At 40.6% G+C, this 25,036-nt stretch overlaps 5 protein-coding genes across 5 annotated transcripts; 3 read left to right on the forward strand and 2 right to left on the reverse strand. All coding sequences in view use genetic code 12, as the record gives it.

Annotated features, from left to right (window-relative positions):
• Positions 1-586: 586 nt before the first annotated feature.
• On the reverse strand, positions 587-2,872 carry WOR1 (transcription factor WOR1; the record flags this gene model as incomplete). The annotated part of the gene is made up of 1 exon (XM_051755291.1): positions 587-2,872. One exon carries the CDS (start codon positions 2,870-2,872, stop codon positions 587-589), a length of 2,286 nt encoding a protein of 761 aa, XP_051610785.1.
• A 6,498-nt stretch (positions 2,873-9,370) lies between these two features.
• KGF57_000788 (uncharacterized protein) lies at positions 9,371-12,220 on the reverse strand (the record flags this gene model as incomplete). The annotated part of the gene is made up of 1 exon (XM_051755292.1): positions 9,371-12,220. The coding sequence occupies one exon, from the start codon at positions 12,218-12,220 to the stop codon at positions 9,371-9,373; it is 2,850 nt and encodes a 949-aa protein (XP_051610786.1).
• Positions 12,221-15,022: 2,802 nt separating this feature from the next.
• On the forward strand, positions 15,023-18,036 carry PXA2 (ATP-binding cassette long-chain fatty acid transporter; the record flags this gene model as incomplete). The annotated part of the gene is made up of 2 exons (XM_051755293.1): positions 15,023-15,261; positions 16,020-18,036. The coding sequence occupies 2 exons, from the start codon at positions 15,023-15,025 to the stop codon at positions 18,034-18,036; spliced, it is 2,256 nt and encodes a 751-aa protein (XP_051610787.1).
• A 1,028-nt stretch (positions 18,037-19,064) lies between these two features.
• On the forward strand, positions 19,065-22,213 carry PFK26 (Pfk26p; the record flags this gene model as incomplete). The annotated part of the gene is made up of 2 exons (XM_051755295.1): positions 19,065-20,129; positions 20,204-22,213. 2 exons carry the CDS (start codon positions 19,065-19,067, stop codon positions 22,211-22,213), a joined length of 3,075 nt encoding a protein of 1,024 aa, XP_051610788.1.
• A 901-nt stretch (positions 22,214-23,114) lies between these two features.
• Positions 23,115-24,800, forward strand: MDR1 (Mdr1p; the record flags this gene model as incomplete). The annotated part of the gene is made up of 1 exon (XM_051755296.1): positions 23,115-24,800. The coding sequence occupies one exon, from the start codon at positions 23,115-23,117 to the stop codon at positions 24,798-24,800; it is 1,686 nt and encodes a 561-aa protein (XP_051610789.1).
• Between the last annotated feature and the right edge of the window lie 236 nt (positions 24,801-25,036).

A 25,036-nucleotide genomic window follows, 5' to 3' on the forward strand; every position in this document is an offset into this window, starting at 1 on the left:
CAAAGAATCGGAGAGTAGGAACACAAAATTAATAAGCATGTGTCAACAACATTGTATTATAGGGTATTTAATTGGGGTAAGTTAAGCTAAGGGAACTACCTGAAGGTGTCAGCTATGGAATAAGCTCTTTTGAAGATTGAACTTGAAGAGTACGAACACGTGTTGTTTCATTGAAATATCGTTTACTAAAAAACCTTGTTGCAAATTTCAACTTAGTCATGTTTTGCTAACAGGTCTCATAACCAGAAAATCTGTTAGACTACGCGAATTGAGAAAGCCGTGTTGCACCTAGCATAATGTGTATTTCTTCAAACGTAATAAAACAAATGAAACATTCCATGTAAGAATAAGTACAAATTCTATCCCCAGTGTAACTTACACAATCTCTGTCGGGACCCTATTTCTCTCTACCCCCTGTTACTTTCGCCGATGTACTCCTTAATCACAGGTTGTCAATTTCCTGGCGATATGCAAAGGTAACAAGGGGAGGGGGAGGGCAACGCAAAAGTATACTAATATTACTGTGCTCTATCTATATAGCATTTTGAATAAAAGAGTACAAGGATCGGATCAGAAAAACCCATCACTAAAATCTTGGACCTTGCATTGATGTAGGGTAGTACGAGCTATGCTGACCGGGTACGCCCTCGGGTGCAGCAACATTTCCGTCATCAAATCCCGAATTAGCAACACCATTACCATGTCCGCCCACTTGTAATTGTGGTGGCGGGTTCTGTTGAGGAGAATTGCTCCATTTCTGAAATTGTTGTTGATGTGGCAGCGGATAAGGATACATTGGCGGGTGGTGAATCAGTTGGGGTTGATGCAGATGCAAGTGTTGGTTCTGCTGGCATCGTGGTTGTTGTGGTCGTTGCTGTTGTTGTTGCTGTTGATGCTGTTGATGCTGTTGATGGTGTTGTAGCGGTTGCAGATATTGACCAACGAATTGTCCTGGACGTGCTTGGGTTGGCTCGATCTCGTTAGAAGAAGTTGCTTGCAAAGTTTGAGCACTGTCAGTAGATGGACCCGCCAAGGAAGCTGAAGGCGTGACTGTATTGGAACTACTATTTGTAGTGCCAAATGATTGGTTCACTGGTGGGTAGTTACTCAGCATCACAGTCTGAACTTGGCCTGCAGATGACTGCTGGCTGAACTTTCTCGAACCAATAGGGACCGAAAAGCTGGAATTTGCTGTCAAAACACTGCTCGTGCTGGTGGTGTTGGATAAACTGTCTCGATATACTCCACTGCTATTGACCGAGGATACTGAATTATTGTTGCCAACGGAAAGCTGGTCTACCGATGATCCCGAGCTCAATCGATATTGAGCAGCTGTGTCACCACCAGGATTGTTCGCTGACACGCTTGGTGAACTACTCATTCCTACCCCACTTGACGGCTTGGGTATTGTGCCAGGAGGAAGTGGTGCCTGAAACGCAGGGTTGGATGCAATGGGACTACCAGATTGTTGTTGCTGTCCATACAGCTGCTGTTGTTGAGGCTGTGATTGTTGTTGCAATTGATGTTGCCCTGACTGAAAATGTTGGGGGTATCCGTCCTGTGTGCTTACCAGAGAAGCGTTTGGTTGTAAATACTGATTGTACTGGGATAGCGCGAATCCTTGTCCCTGTCCTTGAATCAGGTAGTTATAGGCACCTCCGTTGTTGGAAACAAGACCCAATGAGCCTCCGTAGACGGGCAATTGTTGTTGGTTTCCGGCAAACGGATTGATGAAATTCAAATCATTTCCCACCACTGGTGTGCTTTCATCCTCTTCTCGCTTGATTGGAGCAACGTCAGTTTGGTGGTGGTTAGGTGGTCCAATTGTCACATTTGATTGCTGCCCCATGCGGGCTTGAAATTGTTGCCGGTGCTGAGGCAACTGGCCATACTTGACATAACTTAGTTTGTTATTATTCAAAACAGTTCCACCAAAATTGGCTGCTAAGGTTGCTGTGGGTTGTCGTTGCTGCGGTTGTTGTTGTTGCACTTGCAGTTGCAACATGCTCTGTAATTGATAGTTTCCATCAAGGAAGTAGAATGCCTCGTCTTCGATGGGAATTTTTCCTCCTAAAGAGCTGTCCTTGACTGCAGTCCACAATGCTGCCGGAATAACAACATCTTTGAAAGCAGAATCTGACGGACGCTGTAGTTTCCCATTCATCACTTCTTGCGCATTATAGTAACTGATCAAATGTATTGTTTGTTTCTCATTCAACTTTTGCAAATGGAGATCACTTGTAGTTGTAGTCAATGACAATGTTTTTTTAATCAATCCTTGATCCTTGAATACGTACGAAGTCACCAAGGGCCCACTTAGTAAACCTTTGCTGTAGTCAGCGCTGCTATATGTATTGGACGCAGGTATTGTGTTTGGCGGTATCAATCTTGATTGATCTTGTGTGTTCTGGCTGCTAGGAATGGCTTGATGTACTGGTTGAAAGGGGTGTTGAGTCTGTGGATTCAAAATGGTCATCTCCTCACCATCTCTGATGTTTCTTGTTCCTGGCTCAGCATGGTCTGTGCCACGCAGTCGTGTTTGTTGGTTTTTCAGACCAGACTTGCGTTTTTTTCTCTTTTTGTCGTCCATTTCGTTGAGACCAGACTTGTCCAATTCTCGATAAACCAAAAATCTTCCCAATATACGAGAAGGTGACCACGATGTACCGTCAGTCCAACGTTTGATCCCCGACTGTTCTTCAATAAACACAAACACGTTACCTGACTTAATCAAGTGAGGTCTTTCTCCTTCATGGGGTCGGCGCGGAACAAATTCTAATTGCTTGTTTAGTGCTTGGTGGATGACTAAAAGTGCATCCTTAGTGGACCCAATATAGCCATGATAAGTGGGAGACAAATCTGTAGATACCATTCTGAATACCTGTTGGAAGTAATAATTGATGGACAGCGACGGTGGTTAATTCGTTGATATTAATATAGACAGGCGTCAGTAATAAAACTCAATCACAAAGTCGATGAATATTGTTGCAACCAGGATCCAACGAAAAAAAGAAAAACAAAAAAAAAAAAAAAATATAATAGAACTAAAATTAATTCAGGCTAAAGTTTGTGGTTGTAACTTTAACTGCCAATGAGATTTGGTAAAACTTGATTATGAGCCTTTGAATGTGTTTTGAGTTAAATTCGATTACGCTTCTCTAATGAAATGGTGTTGAAGTGAACGAACATACAATTGGTAAGTAGATTGTCGTATATTTTCATGCACGATTGACTAAGTGGTTGGTTTAATCTTTTGAATCAGAAAAGAAGAAGAAACCAAAAAAAAAAAAAAAAAAAATAGGCACGGCTCTTAAATTCAGCTGACTTCCAGCAGGTGTATTTATACTTATTTGTCAGTTCGGAAATGATTCTGGGAGGGGGTGGGGTTGGAATTTCCAAATGGAACAGAAGTGTACTTTTGTGACGATCTGGGAGGGAGGCAAGCAATACCAGTAATCGATGATGCAAAAAGTTTTGGGTGACTTCTTTATTATTTGTCAAACTTTACGTAGTATGAAAAGCTTAGATAGCGCTAGGTATAGTGAACCTGTTTTAACTTTCCACACTACAGTTTGCTAAACGGTTTAGCTTCTTATTTTTTTTTTTTTTGTTTTTGTTTGGGTTGGGAAAAGTTTAATCACTTCTTTGTATGTCAAGAAAATAAACACTTGAAACTTAAAAATAAGACCAATTCCCCGGTGGAATCCTATCAAGAACAACTTGTGTGGACGAAAAATCGTACAAATATGAAATGAAACTTTGAATTTTGAAATATTGGGCAATCACAATAGTACTTGGAAAATGATAATGTATGCTCGTCCCCAAAATGAGCTGCACGTACACAAGGAGTACAATGAGTACAATGAGTTAGCAGAAAGGCTTCTCTCAGATGGTGAGTTGTGGTGGATGAGATTGAATAGGCTCCGAGTAGCAACAAAGTCTGATCAGTTGATGAATAATCCTCCAGGTTCTGAGCAATTGGATGGATAATGATTGAAGTCGTTGAAATATTTCGTATTTTAGAGCCACTTGCGTTACTGCTTCAGGTTCAAAGTGAGATTTGAGGGATAATTTGCAAACTTCGCCGTGCGTATGTAATAGGAGTTGACACACAAATATGATAGTCGACCAAGTGAGTATCACTCAAGATGCAAAGTGGATGTGTCCTTGTTGAAACAATCGCGGTTGCCGAACTGATAGAATCGGTGATTACAATTCCAAGTGATGTAGGGCCGAGCTTCCTTGGATGCGATACTTGAAAGTGGTGGGTGGTATGAGCGTAGTCGAGCTTGCAATGATCTGATGAATTACTCTAAATCACCTGCTAGGTTTAGTCTTTGTAGTCGCTTGTACCTGAATCGATTATATCCAATATAGTTGTTTGGCTCGAGATATCTTAACTCCTATTGAGTTTAAAAGATTTTGCTTCACTCCACTAATTGAAAGTCAATTGTCTGTTCCCTCTTTAGGCTTCGTTTGATGTGAATTGAAAGTTTTGACAAAGATCACAAACTGTATCTTCCCGTTGCGTCCTCTCTTGGCTTTCCAAACTGTTATTCCACCGGTCTCCCGCAGTGCTTCTTTTTGACTCCCAATGGAAATGGAAAATCACAATGGTGGTGAGGTGGTGGGGGGTAGAAGCAAAAGCTTATTCAATAAATAATGTCTATTGGGAGAAGCTTCCAATGTTTTCTTTTCACTTTTGACGTTGTGAAATTTTATGATGGTCCTTCCTCTTATGTTTTATGTAGTTTTGTGATTTGAAAAAAGTAACTTTCAAATGGACCAATGTATAAAGAGTATGAACACTATTTCGTTCCTCTCTGGTAGGAGTGTATGTAAACTGTGAGGCTTTTGTGTTTCGAAAAAAAAGGCAAAAGTTTAATAAAGAAGGTGATCAAATCTGCTTAAGCTTTGGTTCGTGTGGAGTTGCCTTCTTGAAAAATTCTAATTAGTGATGCCCGCCAAAAAAACGAATCCTAATTCCCAAATATTTCAATGCAACTGTTGAGCCCTGATCTTGCTCAGTTGAATTTTAATCAAGGACTCTTGTTGTATGCCGAGTGTTGATTTCTCGTGTGAAACAATATAATAAATTCACGATGTAATGTCCCCTTGCCACAAGAAGCCACGACAAATAATAACTCAATGTAACAACAAATTTGCCTCAATAATAATCGTAGTATTATTATTATTATTGTTGTTGTTGTTGTTGTTGTTGTTATTGTTATTACTATTATTATTATTTATGGTGTGCTTGAAAATAAGGTTTTGTAATGCAAACTCTAAAAATTCAAAAATAATATTGTTCTTTTGTCCTTTGTTTCCCTTTTCGTGATTTCTCAACAACAAAATTTCAATTTTTGGCTTTGGTTACAAAAGGAACCAAAACAAGCTTGACTTGAATTACCCTTACGCTGAGTTAGTTTTAGGGTGTTGTTGCGTTCTTGGCTTGGGGTGTAACAGCGTGTATGATTGAAATCAAAAAAAGTTTAAAGTTTAACTGTGTATGAGGAGTTTGAGTTTATAGTTGAATGCTGCAATGGAAGTAGATTAGTTGATTAGCAGTTTTCCAGAACATGTAAACAAGCTGGCTTGGTTATGGATGAGGTGCAAATGAATTCACTATGAGTGTCCTGCTGTTTCCGCTTCTTTGTCTCCAACACGGTTGGCTTTCTGCTTGGTAACACATGCAATGGGGGGGTGACTCTAAATGCATATATATATATTTATATATATATATACGTCATGTGAAAAAGCATCGCCACTGAAATCAAATCAAATCCATCTCTCCACCTCGACTGCATTCTGTTACACCCCTTTGTCTTACACAAACCATTGATTTCACAATTTCAAATAATTATACCATTCCTTATGCATGTCGTCCTCTTTTTCTTTTTCACATCACATCTGTTTTGTGAATCGTTTGTATTTAGATTATCAGATTTCAATAAACGGCTCAGATGGGTTGTGGCCATGGTCATAGTCTTAAATACGTGCACAATATCTCATGTTAATGGTACATTTCCGGATCGATAGACAGCGTTGACACCCACAAACATACTGTACACATGGTAACCGCAACAGAAGATACGTGAAACCCGATAAGTAATAGTCTATTGCAGCTATGTCTTGAACCCTTTGCGCAATGTTTTTCAATGTCAACACAATTACATCACCGTGTGGTAAAACTGAACTAAATTATTTCTTCGTTTGTTTTATTTCTTCGCTGTAACTCGTTGAAGTGGAAAAAAAAAAAAAATTTTTTAGTCAATTCATTTTGTTTTGTGGCATTTGTTACCACAACTTACATTCGGTAGTGGCCTATTTGAGTTACGTTTTTCAAGAGTATGTTCTTGTACAATGCACAAGGGGATATATTCTCCGTCACAGGAGATGCAGTAAGCGCCAGGTTTGAAGAGGGGTAGGTAACAATTTCAAAGGCTAGGTAAATATGCATTTTGCTCCAGGTCCTTCCCCCCCCCGCTCTAATTTAAGCTTTCCAGCACATGTGAATATCTAGAAGCACACTAAAATGCTTGAGTTTGTAAACTGAAAAATTAAAACTGTTCTGAGTCAACGCGGAGACAAAAGGGGGTTTACGATTAAACTGACACACTGGCCAATACTGCGATTACGTAGTGTGATTACTCTGCGTGTCACATATCCGTCTGCTTAGCCACCTCCAACCATCGCAAAGTACAATAGTTTCATCGTCGGAATTATGCATGGTACTTATCTTCGTTCATAAGTGAAACCTCGTATAATGTGCTAGTTCTTGAATAGGAAATGCGTAAAGCCGTCACCAAGTTGCACTTTGCGTCACTTATAGGGTGTGGGAGCTAGAAAAACAAAAAAAAAATACAGTGCGTACTTTTCACTACTTTTTTTTTGTGATGCCAAAATCCCGCCTCAGGCGTTGTGATTGCATACACGTAAGTATTGAGTTTAGAAGCCGTGCGCAACCTCAAAATGAGCCCTTTCGGACCGACAGACAGACATCGGGTTTCGGAATCACATTGTTGCTTAAGCTGTTTCAGAAGTGATGCATGTTTGCTTTTTTCTAGATTCACATCGTAGTTTCTAAGTTTGAGAGAATTTGCGTGCAAACTGTAGGTTGATTTACTATGATGAGATGTCAGATTCATAAATAGCCTAGTTACCTGCAATCCTTAAGCTCCGCGTCAACATTTTCTGCTGGCAACTATCTGAACTGAGTAACAATAGGGTCCCAGTTTGTAAGCGAGCTCATTCACTGAGGAGGAATTGCTTACACAGTTCGACCCGAAACTGGTTCAAAATGCAGTGACAAGCAACAATCCAGAACATGAATTTTCGCCACTTCATTGAAATGGTCCAATTTCTTATGCATACCGTGTTAAATAACGCACATCACTCTAAAAGGGGCTTAGACCACCAGCAAAACACTAGCGTGCGTGTTTTGTCTGTGACGTCGTAGTCTAAAATTATCGTGACCAGCAACACTTCCCTTCAAGTTTTGCATCATTTAGAGCTTCTCCTCCTCGTGATTGTTATTACCACAACTAAACATTTAATTGTGCACATTATAAGCGATGATGCTTTTGATTACAAACGCCACACGTTGCACTGAAATTTATATAAACCTTGCAGGAAGAACACAAATGCGAGACCAAGGCAATGTGAAACACACTCCAACAATCCCGAAATGTGGCCCTGCCCCTACTTGAACTGAGCGTTTGTTCCGTGTCAGTGAAATTAGCTAAATCTCATATGGAACCGGATGGATTGTTCTACGTGAAGCACTTTAGTTTTGAGGGTGGACTTGATAGAGCGGCGAAGTGCATATGCAAACTAAATAGAGGAGAGTCCTTTTCACTCGACACTTCATATAAGTGTAGTTATACTGAATACTTTCCGTTGTGATATACTTTACATTCGCTTCTGTAGTATGCACCACCTCTTCGCGTACCAATATAAACGGAGATACCAATTAATATCGATGGCTACAATGTGCAGAGCCAGAAAAATCGAACCATTCTCAACAAAATTCAACTTACGTTTCCGTTTTTGTCTCTCCAGTACATTGCCACATTTGTGTTCCAAGCACATTTCCGGCAAAAGTTTCAAACCATTATTTGCTAAACTGCGGACGATGTCCTTGTGCTCAAAGTAGCGATCTAGGTGGTCGCTGCATTATGCCTTTCTTTATGAAAAGCAACACTGTCAAGCAACAAAACTGACAGTTCCTCTTTAACGCAAAAGTTTAGCACGTCAAATGGCTAAAACTTTTCGAAAACTTAGATACAGTTTGTACTCCAAGATCCAACATCAAAGCCGGTAAATAGAGCCTAAAGCTTAATAAGGTTTTTCACCAGTCGAGAAAAAAGGGAATACGAGGTGAGGACACCTTTCCCGATACTCTATTCCACACATCTTCTGTATTTTTTTTATGAATTGGTGTAAGAAATAGAAAAGTTAAAATTTTTTCGAAAGGAGGTGATTTTAAGAGAGATAGATATAACCTCGTTTTAAGTTAGCCGATGACGCATTAAAAGTATTCAAACTTAGAATCAGGTCGGATTGATTACAGTTTGGCAGTTACCAAATTTTTCTTTTTTTTTTGTCTGGCGGGTTGTGCGGAGTTTCCACTGGGCTGTTGTAGATATACACAGAGGTTGAGGCTTGTTCCATTGGTTGATACATTAGCTCTGATCTCAATAAGGGTTCCACTAGAAAGACAAACTGCTTGAGCTTGCCCCATATACAATCTTTGAGATTAACACTAATTAAGTCTACTACCAACCCTTTGTCAATGTCAGAAACTATTGCAAACTTGCGTCTATTAGGTACATTTCTTACGACACCAGTTCTAAACAAAAGAGCAATTTGTAAACAATTGCTCCCCTCTTCCCCCCCCCCTAGAACCCTATCTTGAGCAAAGTGCATCTTTGTGATTTGAGCCTTGTCAGTCTTCACTCGCAGGAGATTTTGCAACAGTAGAAAAATACCGAAACCCTCCCTCAATAACGTCAAAATATGCTTTTTTAAATCTTTGCGAGAAATTCACCGTGTGTTAAAATTTTAGACACTATAGAATTTGCGCGAAACGGATTTGCAAAATAAGCGAGTATCGGAACAGCATTTTGATTTTGAGTCTTGGTCTTTCTTGTCTCTATGACTTGCTAGTTGTGGTAATATTTAACAATCCCCAAAACTAAGGAGTGCTATGTTGCTCCACTACAAAGCCATATACGAATTACAAGCTCTAAGATCTTTGAGACCCAAAATTAACTTTGAAATTAAATATAAACGAACTAAAGAATGACAGTTTTATAAAAATGCAAATAAGAACCAACAAGAGTTCCTTCCACTCATCTCCTCGTCACCATTACGAGATATCTTCCTGGAACCTAGACAAAGAGTTATTTGAGCCATAAGGACCATATCTAAATTGGTCTCCCATGTACTGCTGTGGTGGTGGAGGTGGTTGTGCAACACCACCTTGACGTGCGTATGGATGGTTCAGACCACCACGTCCTGCACGCGGTTGCGACTGCAACTGCGACTGCGACTGCGACTGCTGTGTCTGTTGTTGAGCATACTCTTCAAATGGCAGTTGCTGCGGCTGACGATTAGCTTGACTTTGTTCATATGGAACAACATATCCTCCGACGCGCTGTTGTCCTCGAGGGTCAGCCACATCATCACCTGGCAAGACAAACAGTTCGTCGTCGTAGTCGCTAGGATGAAACTCACCATCAGATGAGGCTGATGACGACATCATCAGGGCAGATTCATGATCGTAGAAACGCTGGTTGTGTTGTTGTGCTTGGACAGCGGCAGCATGGTCAGGTTCATAGTCAGAGCTTGTGTTAGTGGTGTATGGGTGATCATGGTGTGAAGCAACGGCGCCTGCAGTAGCGGCAGTAGCAGCAGCGGCAGCGGCAGCGGCAGCGGTAGGTGTGACTGGCCTAGCAGTGCCACTTGCAACTGACCTCAAATTTCCGGCACTAGGATCCTCTTGGAAATTGAAATCATCAGGGTGTGCCAATGGATGGCCATACGAGTTCATTCTTGTGTGTTGCTGATCAGTGGAAAACTGTTGTTGTGATGACATCAATGGACTATCAGTGAAATTGACAAACGTATCTCCCGTACCTGAAATGGAAGAACCTCTAGTAGATGAATTTTTACCACCAAAATAAGTTGAGTTTCTGGCATTTGACGATGTGTTTCCATTAGACCGGAAAACTGAATCCAAGTTGTTGGAGTTGGTTACTCCACGATATGCAAATCCATCATCGTCCGCATCGAGACCATCGCCCATATTACCCTGTGGTGTAGCCCCATAAGTCTGATTCTCCAAGTCATCATTGTTTCGTAATCTTCTGAATGTGTTTGACCTTCCAGCACCGGCACCAGCACCAGCTCCGGCGATAGCACCGGCACCAGCCACTCCGGCAACGGCACCACTACCGGTAATTGCGCCACCTCCATTGGACTGTACACCATGCCCTCCTGCGCCAGTGCCCTTTTTGGAGAAAATCGACGTTAACCAACCAAGCTTCGACTGTTTCATACCATTATTGGGTGAATCGTGGAAAATATGGTCGTTCTTGTCGTCAAATGACGTGTCTTCCTCGTCTTCGCCAGCACCCAATCTATTAGTTGCGCCACCATCATTGAAATCCGGCGATTGATTGGTAATTTGTCTCTTGCGCTTTTTGAAAAACAAAAACAACACAACGAGAAACCCAACAACTATAACACCACCAATTGAACCAACTAAGCCTCCAATGAGTTTGGAATTACGTGCAGCGGTGGATCCCAGGTCAGTTGACACAACTGCCGAGGTGGGTATAGCTACAACTGAAGTGATTGTAGTATCGGGGTATGTGTAGACTGAGGTTGACTCAGATGTGAATGATGAGATGGAGCTATGTTTGTCCAAACTTGTTGTTGAGGAAGAGTTCTCAGTTGATGAGGTTGACGAGGTTGAGGAATCTTGAGTTGATAAAGGCTCCAGCGTAGATGAAGGTGTTGAGGAGGACCGACTTCTGGATGAAGAAGAAGATGATGATGATGATGATGATGACGAAGAAGACGAAGAAGACGAAGAAGGCGATGTAGATGATGTTGTTGCTATTGTGGTCAGCGAAGACGATGATGAAGAAGTGGTTTGAGATGAGCTTGAGGAAGAAGAAGAAGATGGCGGCTCTGAGGTTGATGAGGGGAACGACGATGATTGTGAGCTAGATGAGCTAAAGTCGGTTGATGAGGAGGAAGTAGACGATTCCGAGCTGCTACTTGAAGTTTCACTTGAAAATGAAGACGTGCTGGAGGATGACGGTGACGAGGATGAGGATGGATCGGTTGTCGATAACGAAGTTTCACTTGTTGAACTAGAAATAAAGCTGCTAGAAGTTGTGCTGCTTTCAGAACTTGATGAGATCGATGACGACGAGGACGAGGATGAGAATGATGATGTTGTTGACGATGATGAATCAGTAGTACTGGAGGAAGATGATGTGTCTAATGAACTTGAACTAATGCTTGTGTCACTGGACGACGACGACGATGACTGGGTGCTAGAACTAATATCTGTACTTGAAGGCTCCACCAAGGAAGTAGAGCTAGACGAAGTCTGCGAGCTGGTAGTTGGGGTTGGCTCAGTAGAGCTTGAGCTTGGTGTAGAAGTACTCAGACTCGTCGTATCTGTCGGAATTGAGCTAGACATGCTCGATGAAGTGGTATCACTGGTTGTAGTTGGAATCGAGCTAGACGAAGATGACGACGTAGGTGAGGTAACGATTGAACTTGAGCTAGTACTTGGAGTTGTTTCCAGAGTAGGCCCTTGTGTAGGCGAAGTGGTCGGATTTGACGATGTTGTTGGGATTGACGACGACACGGTGGATGACGTTGTTGATGATGTGGAGAATGGTGATGATGAAGGTGTCTCACTGGCGGATTGAGGTTGAGACAGGGAAGAAAAGCTTTTAGATGAAGATGAAGGAAAGGTGGTAGTGGTACCTGTATCTATCAGTTGCAGTGAAGGCTGAGCTGTGTTTGTATTGTTGGAAGTAGTTGAATCTCTCTTTGGTAAGTAGAAGATGTCGTGGTTAGACTGTTGTCGTCGTTGTGGTTGTTGAGTGTGAGTAGGTGTGGGTGGAAGTGTAAGTGTGGGTGTGTTGTTGCTGTGTTTGTTGTAGTAATTTATAATACCCAACTTCATATTCATTGATGATATTTTTCAAAGGGTCAAGAAAATTTTATTATGTGTGTGTGTGTGTGTGTGAAGTTAGTTTTTGTGTATCAATTTCAGGGTTGTATTTTTGTTTATATTTCTTCAATGGGTTAATATGTATAATGTATTATTATTGTTGTTGTTGTTGTTGTGTGTTGTGTGTTGTGTGTTGTGTGTTGTGTACTTATAAAAATAGAATAAACAAACACAAAACCCTCGATATCTATTTTTTTTTCCTTTCTTCTTGTTTTGTTCTTGTTCAATTTGACTCAAGGTACACGTACCATGTATATACTAACGATGTATTATCTTTGGTGAAATGGGTTTCTATCTCGTTCCTTAATATGCAAGATCAGGCAAGTTATGTGTTCAAGTGGAGCTCTAGTTTGGTTTTTATCCCTTGCTTCACCTTGCAGGGGGGGCCCGATATAGTAAGTAGTGGTTGGTTGTTAGTTTTTAGTGTGTGTTGTTTGTATTACACAATAACAAGAATTATTTTCTTCTCTTTCTTCAATTAGATTACCCCTTTGGATATAAGATTAATTGCTGCAGGAAGGTGGTAATGTTGATGATGTTGAGGTTGTTGTTGATGAGAATGATGAGGATACCCTTCAACTTCTTTGTTCTTGTATCAATTTGCTATGTAAGTACTTTCTCGATTCTTAATCCTTCTGCCTCAGGGGAAGGAATTATGGTTTGTATCTTCTCGGGCTATCTCGACCCACGATGTAAAAGTTATCCCTTTTTGTGACTCTTTTTCAAAGATTTGGTGCCTTGAAGATGATTTCGAACCAAATTGTAGTCGAGATGTGATTGGATAGATGAAGTGTTGTAATGAAGGTAAAGGTTCTCTGCCCACCCCTAAGCAGTAAATGCAGTGGACAACAGAAGATGTTTCAGGAAGAATAGTAAAAGTATGGGTGATTTATGTACAAATAAATAAATATACATTTATATATATATATATTACTCGAGGGAGATCTGATTATATATCCCTCAATTTCAGCCCCTTCTGTAACAAAGCAAGTACATATACAGTCGCATACTTTATCTCTGAAATTTCTCAAAGTAAATACCTATTAAACAATAAATTAATAGTAACAACAACAACGACTGTTACAATGAATATACAATTAGCACCTCCTTGTTTGTTGCTTTGTCGTATTCGGTTTTGCTGAAGAATGGCAACCGAGTGATAAAAGAAACGAGAAGAGAATGTAAAGAGCGTAAGCCACAACTTTCTAGGAGAAAAGCATGGTACGGCAAAGGGAAACAAAAAAGAAACGATATGGATGAATGGACTACATCACCATGAGTAGGGGGCATTTTAAAATGCCGTGTGGCATTTTAAACCACTATCTCTTTATTTGAATGTGGTGGAGAAAATGATACACTGATAAGCATGGTGGAGAAACAGGGTGGTAAAATACACTCCTCCCCCCCCCCCTCTCATAATCTAGCCTTCTCTCGAAACGTTTCAGTTACAACTAATAAGCGATTTGAAGCCAGAATTAAAAGAGAGAGTTGGGGCTATCGACCGCATCATGTTCGATGTAGAACACAACTATATAACCGAATACGTTTGAAAAAGCAAAGGAAAGAAAAAAAAAAAAGGAAACAAAATCACCACGTGCAAAGTTTTTCCGAGCTTCACACACTAAAAGAAAAAAAATAAAATCTGAACAATAAAGGATAGCTTTCTGTGCAACAAAAGCGTGTTTGTATCTTCACTTCAATCTCCGACGCCGTATCCGCTAGAGACAGTAACTCCATCAATTTTCAGAGCCACATTTTCCTATTGTATCTTGAGAAAGAAGATACAGGAATCCACATTCTCTGTTGATGTACCTTATTGTTTACATTTTACTCGGGTGGTGGAAACATTGATTTGCGCAGCTGATTTACCATCTTTTTTCCTTACATACAAAAATAGCAACTTAAGAAAAGAAAAAAAAAAAAAAAAAAAAAAAAAAACAAAAAAAATAAAANAAAAAAAAAAAAAAAAAAAAAAAAAAAAAAAAAAAAAAAAAAAAAAAAAACACAATAAATTATATATGTATGTAATGTATTTCAATTTTGTGCAATAGAGTGTTGTTGTGTTGTTGTTGAATCAACACAAACGGGATAACCCATAGAAGGGGGAAGGGGTGGAGTTAGTCACGTCTATCTCCGATTATGGCTTCTGGCTTCTGGCTTCTGGCTTCTTCACACAAACAATTTGAGCATTACAGAAGAGAATATAGTTCGTGAAGGTCACTGTCAGCCCAACTCGGACGCTATTTAGTTTTGTAGTCCAGTTCAAATATTTGGGGGGAGGGGAGGGCAAATGTATAGACACCAGTCTTGTGTTCTCTAACCGTATCTCGACCCACCAAGTCTGGTCAAAAGACTCTCATTTTGTTATTCCTCAAATCCTAGGGCGTATCATTTACCAATCTCTTTTGAGTTGGCCCACTTTCTACCTCTTCAACCTTTGTAAGTCACTTGCTCAAGCAGTTTCCGTGATATCACTTCTCAGACAACAGTTATCTGTGTGCGACGATGCTGAGGTACATCTTGTGCAAGGCGATGCAATTACGAAGAGGTGGGAGTGGGAAGTTCTCTTTAATCCTTTTCCCTTTATATTACTATTGAAAACTATTGATTCAAGTTAAGCGGCTCACCGCACAGAGAATAGAGGCGTGATGGTATTCACGCATCATTCGTCCCCAGTCAGTCTTTCATCTAAGATTTGGAGTTATTGGAAAATACACGGACACGTTCATGTGCACGTTGGAGACAATCATGAATCTGAAAATGACATTGAAACATTCTGATACCGCATTGACCATTGGCGGATCTCGTGACATTACACTTTCCGTGTGGTCGGCGGCACCAAGAGACAAGAAACGAATGGTCCACGACTTGAAAACACTAAATCGTAAAACTTTTTTAGGTGCCACACTTCGTGTCTTCTTCCAAAGACCTGATGACTCCAAAAATCGGTCTTTGATTCAAAGTCTCCCCTCAAATCCCTTCCAAGGTTTGCTATCAAAGTATACAGCACAAGGATCCAATTAAGATCCTTATGTCCCCGAACAATGACCACCCCTGGGAGATGGACGTTTGGAAAGCTTCTTATGCAAACGTCTGTATGTTAATGTTCCAAATCTCTCAGAATGAGAAGAGCTGAACACAGTGGCCATGGTCAACTCAAAAAGAGTGTCGTATTCGTCCTGGGCTATTCATTCAACTCAGGCGCATCGGCAAATTTAACGATCGGTGAATAAGGCCAGCCCACCAATTCAATGCAATCGTGTGAAGAAAAGAAGAAATCAAATTTTATCTTGATTTTTCATTCTTCTTTTCTTCTTGATTCACAAAAGATTGTGGGAGCAGAACCAATATAATAATTACGTGAAACTTTATTGATAATAATATAGGCGCGCAAGACAGAGAGAGGAAGAAGGAGAAAACGTGATCCCCCCACCTTTGAAAGTTAAAAACATATTTCTCTCAGAAAATTAAAAAAAAAAACCAAACCGTTTGGAAAAAAAAAAAAGCTATTGACTCAATTTTCTGTAACATCAATTAAAAGCTGGTCCAATATAATTCTCATATACCCTTGTCCAATTTTCACCTTTCGATCACAGTCTTTGTCAAGCACAAACGTCAGTTACTTTAACTACTCAACAGCCGTGTCATTATAGCATTTACAAACAGTTTCAAGTGCGGGTGGGGGATATAATATGTCAGTAACAAACTCAAAGCTTAGGGATAGCAATTTGGCCCTCTCACTTTTGAAGGTGTACAGGTCCAACAGGTCGCTTCTTTTAAACACATCCTACATTATTCTAATAACCACTGCGTTTTCTGGTGCTGCTAGTACAGGCTCATCGTCGTCAGAGAAGTCAAAGGATAAATCGCAAAACCAGGTGGATGAACAGTCACCACTGAGCAAAAAATCGTCACATCCAAAACTATCACGTCAAGCTTTTGATCGTTTGTTTCATGCTATAGTGCCATCCTTCCATGACAAAACTGTGCTTTACCTTCTTGTGCATTTGGTGTTGTTAGTGACACGTGCCTTTTTGACAATCAAAGTGGCAACCTTGGATGGTCAATTGGTGGGTGCATTGGTTTCCAAAAGGTTAAGGGTATTTAGTAAGTACCTTTTGGCGTGGATGTTGATTGGGATCCCAGCGTCGTTGAATAATGCCTTGTTATCCTGGACAAGACTGAATATGCGAAAAGCCATTAGAGAAAACTTGAACAGTTCCATCTTGAAAGATTACTTGCCGGACAACTTAGACACGAACTACTACTCATTGATCCACTTGAGTGGAAATAAGATAACTGATCCAAATCAAAGAATTACAACTGATGTATCGAGGTTGGCTTCGGCTTTGAGTAGTTTACCTGGACAACTATTGAAGCCAACTTTGGACTTGGTTTTGTGTGCTCGTCAATTGAGTAAAAGCGGTGTTGGTAATGGTGAAGGTACCCTTGCTTTGGGAATATTGGCACATTTCTCAACCATGATTATTCGATTCTTTTCACCACCTTTTGCCAAGTTGGCCAGTGAGCGGGCAAATTTAGAAGGAAAATTGAGATCGGCCCATTCAAAGATTGTTTCCAACAATGAGGAAATTGCGTTTTTACGTGGTCATTACCGTGAGTTGGACTATATTGATTACTGTTACTACACATTGGAAAGGTTTTCCAAACAAGAATATTGGAAGAAAGGTATACATGAAATTGCTCAAACATTCATTGTCAAATATTTCTGGGGAGCTGCGGGGTTGGTGTTGTGTTCAGCACCAATTTTCATTGCCAAGTACCTTGGCGAACCAGATGATGACAATGCAGCTGGCAAATTTATCACCAATAGGAGATTATTGCTCAGTGCTTCTGACTCGTTGGATAGATTGATCTATGCAAGAAGGTATCTACTTCAGATTGTGGGTCACGCAACAAGGGTGTCTGATTTTCAAGACACCTTGGCTGAAGTGGCACTGAGAAGAAAAGATATCACGTCAAATGTCAAATTCAATAATGATGAGATTGTATTTGATAAAGTTCGGCTATTGACCCCAGCTGATGTGACACTCATTGAAAGTTTAAGCTTTTCCATCAAATCGGGGGACCATTTGTTGATTGCAGGACCCAATGGATCAGGCAAGTCATCCTTGTTTAGAATGCTCGGAGGGTTGTGGCCTGTTAAAGAAGGTACCATCACTATCCCTACTGCTGAAAATATGTTTTACATACCCCAAAGAGCATACTTACTTCAAGGTTCATTGAAAGAGCAAATAATTTACCCACATTCGCTCAATCAACAAAAGAAGTCGGATGAGGAGTTGCAATCGATACTACGGGTTTTGAAACTCGATGACTTTGTTGACCAATTGAACCAAGTGAAAAACTGGGAGGAAGAATTGTCTACCGGTGCCCAACAGCGTTTGGCGATGGCAAGGTTGTATTACCACGAACCTAAATTCGCCGTTTTGGATGAATGTACATCGGCTGTGAGCCCCGATATGGAGCAATTCATGTATGAGCATGCACAAAGCTTGGGAATCACATTGTTGTCAGTTGCTCATCGACCAGCATTGTGGCATTTCCACAAGTACTTGTTGAAATTTGATGGGAAAGGTGGCTACTTTTTCGGCAAATTGGATGCTGAAAAGAGGTTGAAGTTGGAGAAGGAAAGAGTTGCTTTGGAGAAGGTGTTGCGTGATATACCCGCGTTGAAGGAAAGATTGGCTGAGTTGAAGAATGTTTCGAAATTGCAGCATCAAAGATACGAAAGGAAAGGGGGTAGTACGTGAGAATCTTTGAAAACAGGTGATTACCCTTGATAAAGATTTGATTAATCGTTTGCTCAATTTCATTACTAGATTTATTTGGAATAAAGAGAAGCTTAGTTTGAGTATCAAACCTCCCTCCCTTTCTCTCTCTCTCTCTCGTCTCCTCTACTCTCAATTAGTGATCACATTCTTGTAGTTCCATTATCTTGTCTTTTGAATATGCATAGACCTTATGACAAGCCAAGAAGATGCAAACAAAAGTTGGTCTGGTTTTTTTGTTTGTGTTTGCAAACATTAGACGTCACGTCAAAGTGAATTTTTCATCCTGGTGCTCCGGGTTGATGACGTACTCAAATCCGTGCGACACTCTCCTCTCTTTATCTCTGACCAAGCAAAAAAAAAAAAAAATATATAAAAATAAAGAAATAAAAGAGAAGCCGAAGAAACAAGAATTAAAAAAAAAATGAAAAACTCCGATACACCGACTAAAACTCTGTGTCATCACACGTACTATCCTATCAAAGTTGTGCAATTGACAACTGCTTCCTAGTATTTGATTCTTGTTGTGAATCAAGCTTCTCAATATACAGAACTAGCTAACAAGGTTTAGTCTCCTTCAACCAGTTGTTTATTCTCTTATCTCTATCTCTAGTCATATTAAAACACACTTTGTTAGCAAAATTGTGTGAGTCCTCTCTCTTTCTCTAAAGAAACAAAATTAAATAAAATTACGCATCGAAAAGAAAGCAAAGCAAAAAGAAAAAACATAGAGAAGGGAGGAGAGGGTGACAGACAGACACACTGACAAATCTAAATTTTGGATTTTCCTCATTCAAACAACAAACAGCCACCAAGCACCACCATTTAAATAGAGACCTTCCCACGGGCAACATCCTAATTTGCAACTGTTATCTGCCAGTAGAATTAGCAAAAGAGTTTTTATACTTTTTTTCTTTTTTTTTATCGGACACCTCCCATTCTTGAGCCATCGGACACTAAAGAGTAAATTAATTGCCTTTTAGATACGCGAGCTACACGTCTTCCAAACCATGAGTGGCTCCAACAATCATCATCATGAATCAATACGCAAGTTAATTGCATCCAATTTCAAACAGCCCACATCATCGGTGAAATCAGAGACACGATCCGATGCGGAAAGTGCCCACCGCCCTTTGTCGGCTCACCCTACGGAGTCGTATTCGCCATCAACACCCCCCAATCGCAGAAAATCACATTCTATTAGTAACGCTGAATTGGCTCGTCAGAATTCCAACTCAAAGAAGGTGTCATTTTCCAATTTACAATCGGCTGAGTCGTCGCCCGTGACTAATCAATCATCTTCGTCATCGAATGGTTCGATAGACAATTCAGAAAACGAGAACAGTGACAATGAAGATGAGAAGAACGCTGTCTTTTTTCGAGCTAAATACGATGCTGGCGATGTTGTTTTACGTCGACCCAATTTCAAGGGAACTGGTGGTGGCAAGGTGTATCCAGGTAGAGGTACCGATCACTTGCAACCACAAAATCATCCTTCATTCATAAACAGCATTTCACCTTCTCCATCAAGTGTCTCGCCAAGCGTTTCGACGACGTCATTGAACAAAAGAACGGGAAGTAGAAACAGATACAGTTATGGGGGTGAGAAATTAGCATTGACAAAGTCGTTAGATTCGCAACTACTAGAACCTTCAATTTCCAATACTTCGGTTAATTCTTTTCTACCGGATTTCAATAACAGGCCCTTGACTGACACGCCGTTTGTGTCGAACGTGGGGTCGCCGATTGCAGCAGAGGAGTCCAGCACTGAGGACGATCAAAGTCATGGGGCCGGAAGCACAAATCAGATCCACAAAGGTAAAAACATATCTCACTTGAACTTGGCAGACTTGGCCCATAATGAGTCTCTGTCGGAGACAGAGTCATTGATGGAAGCAAGGAATTCGGCTGCCCATAGAGCAGCATCCATGGTTGGTACGCAATCTACAACTGTCAAGTCTGATATACGAGTTCCGTCAAGTGGATTAACGGAGCCCCATATGAAAACTCCCGAATCACAACTGGCAGAGATAAATAAAGAACCAAAACTAAAGCCTCTAAAGAGCGATTCACTGGTTGACACAAAGAAGCAGCAGAAACAACTACAACATCAACAACAGCANAACAGCAGCAGCAGCAGCAGCAGCAGCGAGGTGACCAGAACGACAAGCACCGTGGCGAACAACGTGAAGAAGACCACAATGAGCACGAAACCGATTACCAAGACGAGCGACACGATAGTCAGCACGACGAACAACACAACGAGCAGCGAAAGGATGCGCATCTCGACGAAAGAGAAAGGAGGGCTTTAGAGATTGAAAAGGAGCAAGAGAAACAAAAGCAGGCAGATAAAAAAGCGGAAATCAATTTAACAAAAGATTTTTCTCATTTGTTGAAAGACGTTCCGCCACATGTGAAGGAACAATTTGAGAAGACGCCATCGATTGAGCAGTTGAAAAACTTGCTATTGACTGCGAAACCTCCGCTCACATCAAGAAAAACCTATACTTTAAACATTCCAGGTCAAACCAAATCAAAAATATCACCTGATGGTAAAATTGCATCGGTTGATGTTGGGTCGAAACTCGTCATAGTAATGGTGGGATTGCCGGCAAGGGGTAAGTCCTACATTACCAACAAGCTCACGAGATATCTCAATTGGCTTCAACATGATTGTCGAGTTTTCAATGTGGGTAATACGAGACGTAAGAGTAAATTGAATGCTGGACCGGAGCAAAATCCTTTACCTGATTCCCATCCAAGCTCTGAAGTGCAATCCCCGGTTCAAAAGGCTGCTGGAGGCTTGACCGAACTGAAAAGGGAAGACAACACATCCAATCAAAAGGCTCCTGAGCATGATGCGTCATTTTTCAATCCGGAAAACAAAGCAAGCACGGCATTGAGAGAAAAATGGGCCATTGACACTTTGGACATGCTATTGGACTATGTTATCAATGGCAGTGGCTCAGTTGGTATATTTGATGCCACAAACTCTACCAAACTGAGGAGAAAGAAAGTACTCAAAAGAATCCAAGAGAGGAGCAATGGAGAATTGAAGGTTTTGTTTTTGGAAAGTATATGCAGTGATCCAGCAATCATAGAAAGCAACATTCGTTTGAAATTGAGTGGACCTGATTATAAAAATATGGATCCCGAAGTTGCCTTGAAGGATTTTGTTGGAAGGCTACATAATTACGAAAAAGCATACGAAAGTATTGATGAAGAGGAAGAAAAAATTCCTGGCTTTCAGTACGTTAAAATGATTGATGTGGGTAAGAAGGTTGTCAGTTTCAATATCCAAGGTTTCCTTTCCTCACAAACAGTGTATTTTTTGCTTAATTTCAACCTTTGCGAGCGTCAAATCTGGCTCACTCGTCACGGTGAAAGTAGAGACAATGTTAGTGGTAGAATTGGTGGTGATTCGCATTTGACAAGACGTGGTAAGAAATTTGCTAAAGCCTTGGCTACCTTTATGAACTTTCAACGGGAAGAATTTAGAAAACAACAGTTGAAAAGGTTTTCCACTCGTTTGGAACTCAAGTACAACTCAATGTTCAATGCCGAAGACGTTGCTGCAATTCCAAATGAACCCAACTTTTGTGTATGGACATCGATGATGCATCGTGCTGTGGAATCGGGTGTTTATTTCAATGAGCAGTTGTATTCTGTGAAACAAATGCGTATGTTGAATGAGATTGGTGCTGGGAAATGTGAGGGCATGACATATGAAGAAATACAAGAAAAGTACCCTAAAGAATTTGAACTGCGATTGGAAAACAAGTTAACGTATCGATATCCAGGTGTTGGTGGTGAGAGTTATTTAGATGTTTTAACTCGTTTGCGGCCATTGATCACCGAGATCGAGCGTACAACTGACCACCTTCTCATTATTAGTCATCGTGTTGTACTTCGTATTCTCATTGGATACTTTCTTAATTTGCAACCATCTGATATTGTGCAATTGGATGTCCCACTTCATTCATTGTACAAGTTGGAGACTAATCCATATGGAACAAAGTATGCGTTGTATACCTACAGGGAGGATATGGATTGGTTTGTGGAGACCAAGCCAGAAAATCAAAAGAATGTCCAAGAGATGGGATTAGCATTTAATGAAAAGCGATTTTCTATTGTACCTACGGTTCCGAAAAAGCATTGATTGAAGGAGGGAATGAGACTATAGCTTTATCAAGATTGTATAGGTCAGAAATATATAGTGAGTTTGATGATTTGGTATTGCTCCTTTAGAGAAAGAAAAAAAAATAATAATAAAAAAAAGGAAAAGGTTTCGGGAAGAACCGCTTTTGGAAGTGTTGCTGATCCGAGACAGTCGCATTTTCTCTTTGCAATAAATATTCTTGTTGCGCTTTATGTGTAAAACTCGGAACTTACCTAATTTGGAAACTCAGTTCGGCCATCGACAAAAAAGCGCAATTTCTCAAGATTCATGATATCAACAATAGAATAGTGATCCTTGAATGCCAGTGGTTCAATCCCATTAGTAACGAGATTAGTAATGCTGCTCTTGGGTAGTCCACTGTCGCAAGTGCTTAGAGTGGTTCAATAATCATGACACGAAATTGGAAGGGTTGAAAGTAAAAACGGGACAACACATATTGAAGGCTTCTTTTATCGCTCATTCAGTTGAGCAGAGTAAATTCAAATGGGGAAGGAAGGGGAAGGGGGAGGGGGTTCACTGTTACAACATTAGGTCTTTGATTCAATAACCCCTCAGTCTATAACTTCTCAAAGATATGTAAGGAGACAGAAAAGAAAAATTAGTGTGTGCACAAAGCTTTTGCTTAGTAAGGAGTTTTCCTAAAATTGCGGCTGAAACTTAATTTTCTACCAAACAAATACCGAACTTTGCATCGACAATGGAGAATCTCAAATCGGTTTTCACCTTCAACAATGACTCAGCAAAGTTACTAATCAAAGACGAAGCAATGATATATAAAGGGCGGGGGGGAATACTTTCTTCCCTTTCTTTGTGAGCCATCACTACAAGATCAACATCAAACTTGCAGAAGCAATAAAGAACAATCTCACCCAAGTATCAAATGTTAGATTTTGTTAGGGATAGTTTCGGTGGTAGAATTGTCTATCACTTGTCAAATCACAAGTACTTTTCATACCCAGAAGAAGATGCAGATTATGTTATTCCTGAGAAATATTTGCTTGATGGTAAATACCGTTCCGATGCTCAATCATTACATCGACAACTAGAGGATGATAACGAGGCAACTGCACTGACCACTTCCACATCCACTTCGACTAATTCCAGTTTGAGTGGGAATACCATAATAGATAACAAGAGCACCGACGACCACGTCTTTGTTGAATGGGATGGTGATGATGATCCAGAGGATCCACGCAATTGGAGTCTTTTCAAAAAGGGGTTTTTCATTTTCGAGGTTGCATTCTTGACAACATCAGTTTACATGGCTTCAGCTGTCTACACTCCAGGTTTGGACCAGCTCCAGCGTGATTTGTCAGTCGGAAGAGTTGTTGGAACATTGGGTGTTTTCACCTTTGTTCTTGGTTATGGTATTGGTCCTATTTTATGGTCACCCCTTTCGGAAAATGCAGCTGTTGGCAGATCATCCATTTACGCATTGACGTTGCTAGTCTTTGTGATTTTACAAATCCCCACTGCTTTGGTTGATAACATTGCTGGGTTTTGTATTCTTCGATTTTTGGGAGGGTTTTTCGCTAGTCCTTGTTTGGCAACTGGGGGTGCAAGTGTTGGAGAAGTGACCAAATATTGGAACTTTCCATTGTCCTTGGCAATTTGGAGTATTGGTGCCGTCTGTGGGCCAAGTTTAGGACCTTTCTTTGGCTCAATTTTAACTGTCAAGGCAGGCTGGAGATGGACTTTTTGGTTTATAATGATTGTGTCCGGGTTTTCATTGGCCATGTTGACTTTCTTATTACCCGAGACGTATGCACCTACATTGCTTGCTAGGAAAGCAAAAAGGTTGAGGGCCAAAACTGGTAATGATCGGATCACCACAGTTGGCTTGTTGGAGAATGAAAGTAGGACAATGAACCAGATTTTGGTGGAGGCAGTATGGCGTCCTATTGAGGTTACTGTGTTGGAGCCAGTTGTCTTGTTGATTGATGTCTACATTGCCATGGTCTACAGTGTGCTTTATCTATTCTTTGAGGTACTCCCAATTTACTTTGTTGAAGTTAGGGGATTTACAACTGTTGAATTGGGACTTACATATTTGGCACTCATCATTGGGGTCTTGATTGCAGCTTCGATTTACTTGCCGGTTATCCATCACCAATTTACTAAACCAATTTTGAAGAATGAAGCTGTATACCCTGAAGTGTTCATCCCCATTGCCATTGTTGGTGGCTGTTTGTTTGCCTCAGGATTGTTTATATTTGGATGGTCAGCAACGACCTACACTCATTGGATAGGACCACTATTTGGGGTTGCGGCTACAACAGCAGGTGCATTTCTTATGTTTCAAACATTATTCAATTATATGGGTGCATCATTCAAGCCTGAGTATCTTGCATCTGTTTTTGCGTCGAATGATTTGGTCAGATCAACTACTGCCTCGGTCTTCCCACTTTTTGGTGCAGCTCTATTCAATAATTTGAAGATTGACAAGTTTCCTGTTGCTTGGGGATCCAGTGTTTTGGGATTTATTGCGACGGCAATGATAGCTATTCCTATATTGTTTTACTTGAATGGACCCAAATTGAGAGCAAGGTCGAAATATGCAAAGTGAGAGGAAGTCATTGGAGCTTTATGTTAATAGACCTATAGATATTTTCTAAATTAGCTTTATTTTGTTTTGGAAATGTCTTGAGTAGGCGGCCTTGTGGAGGTACAAGTGGCTTTGCTTGTCTATCAAGGGGGTAAGCGTCTGCGCCTTTGAATCCTGAGAATGCAGGAAGGGACCTTCTTACAAGCCAGTCACGAAATTTACTAAATGTTTTCATAATTGGTGATGGATCAGCACAC

Source organism: Candida theae (genome assembly GCF_024610275.1).
Source record: "Candida theae strain CBS 12239 chromosome Unknown scaffold13, whole genome shotgun sequence".
Classification (NCBI taxonomy): Eukaryota; Fungi; Ascomycota; class Pichiomycetes; order Serinales; family Debaryomycetaceae; genus Lodderomyces; species Lodderomyces theae.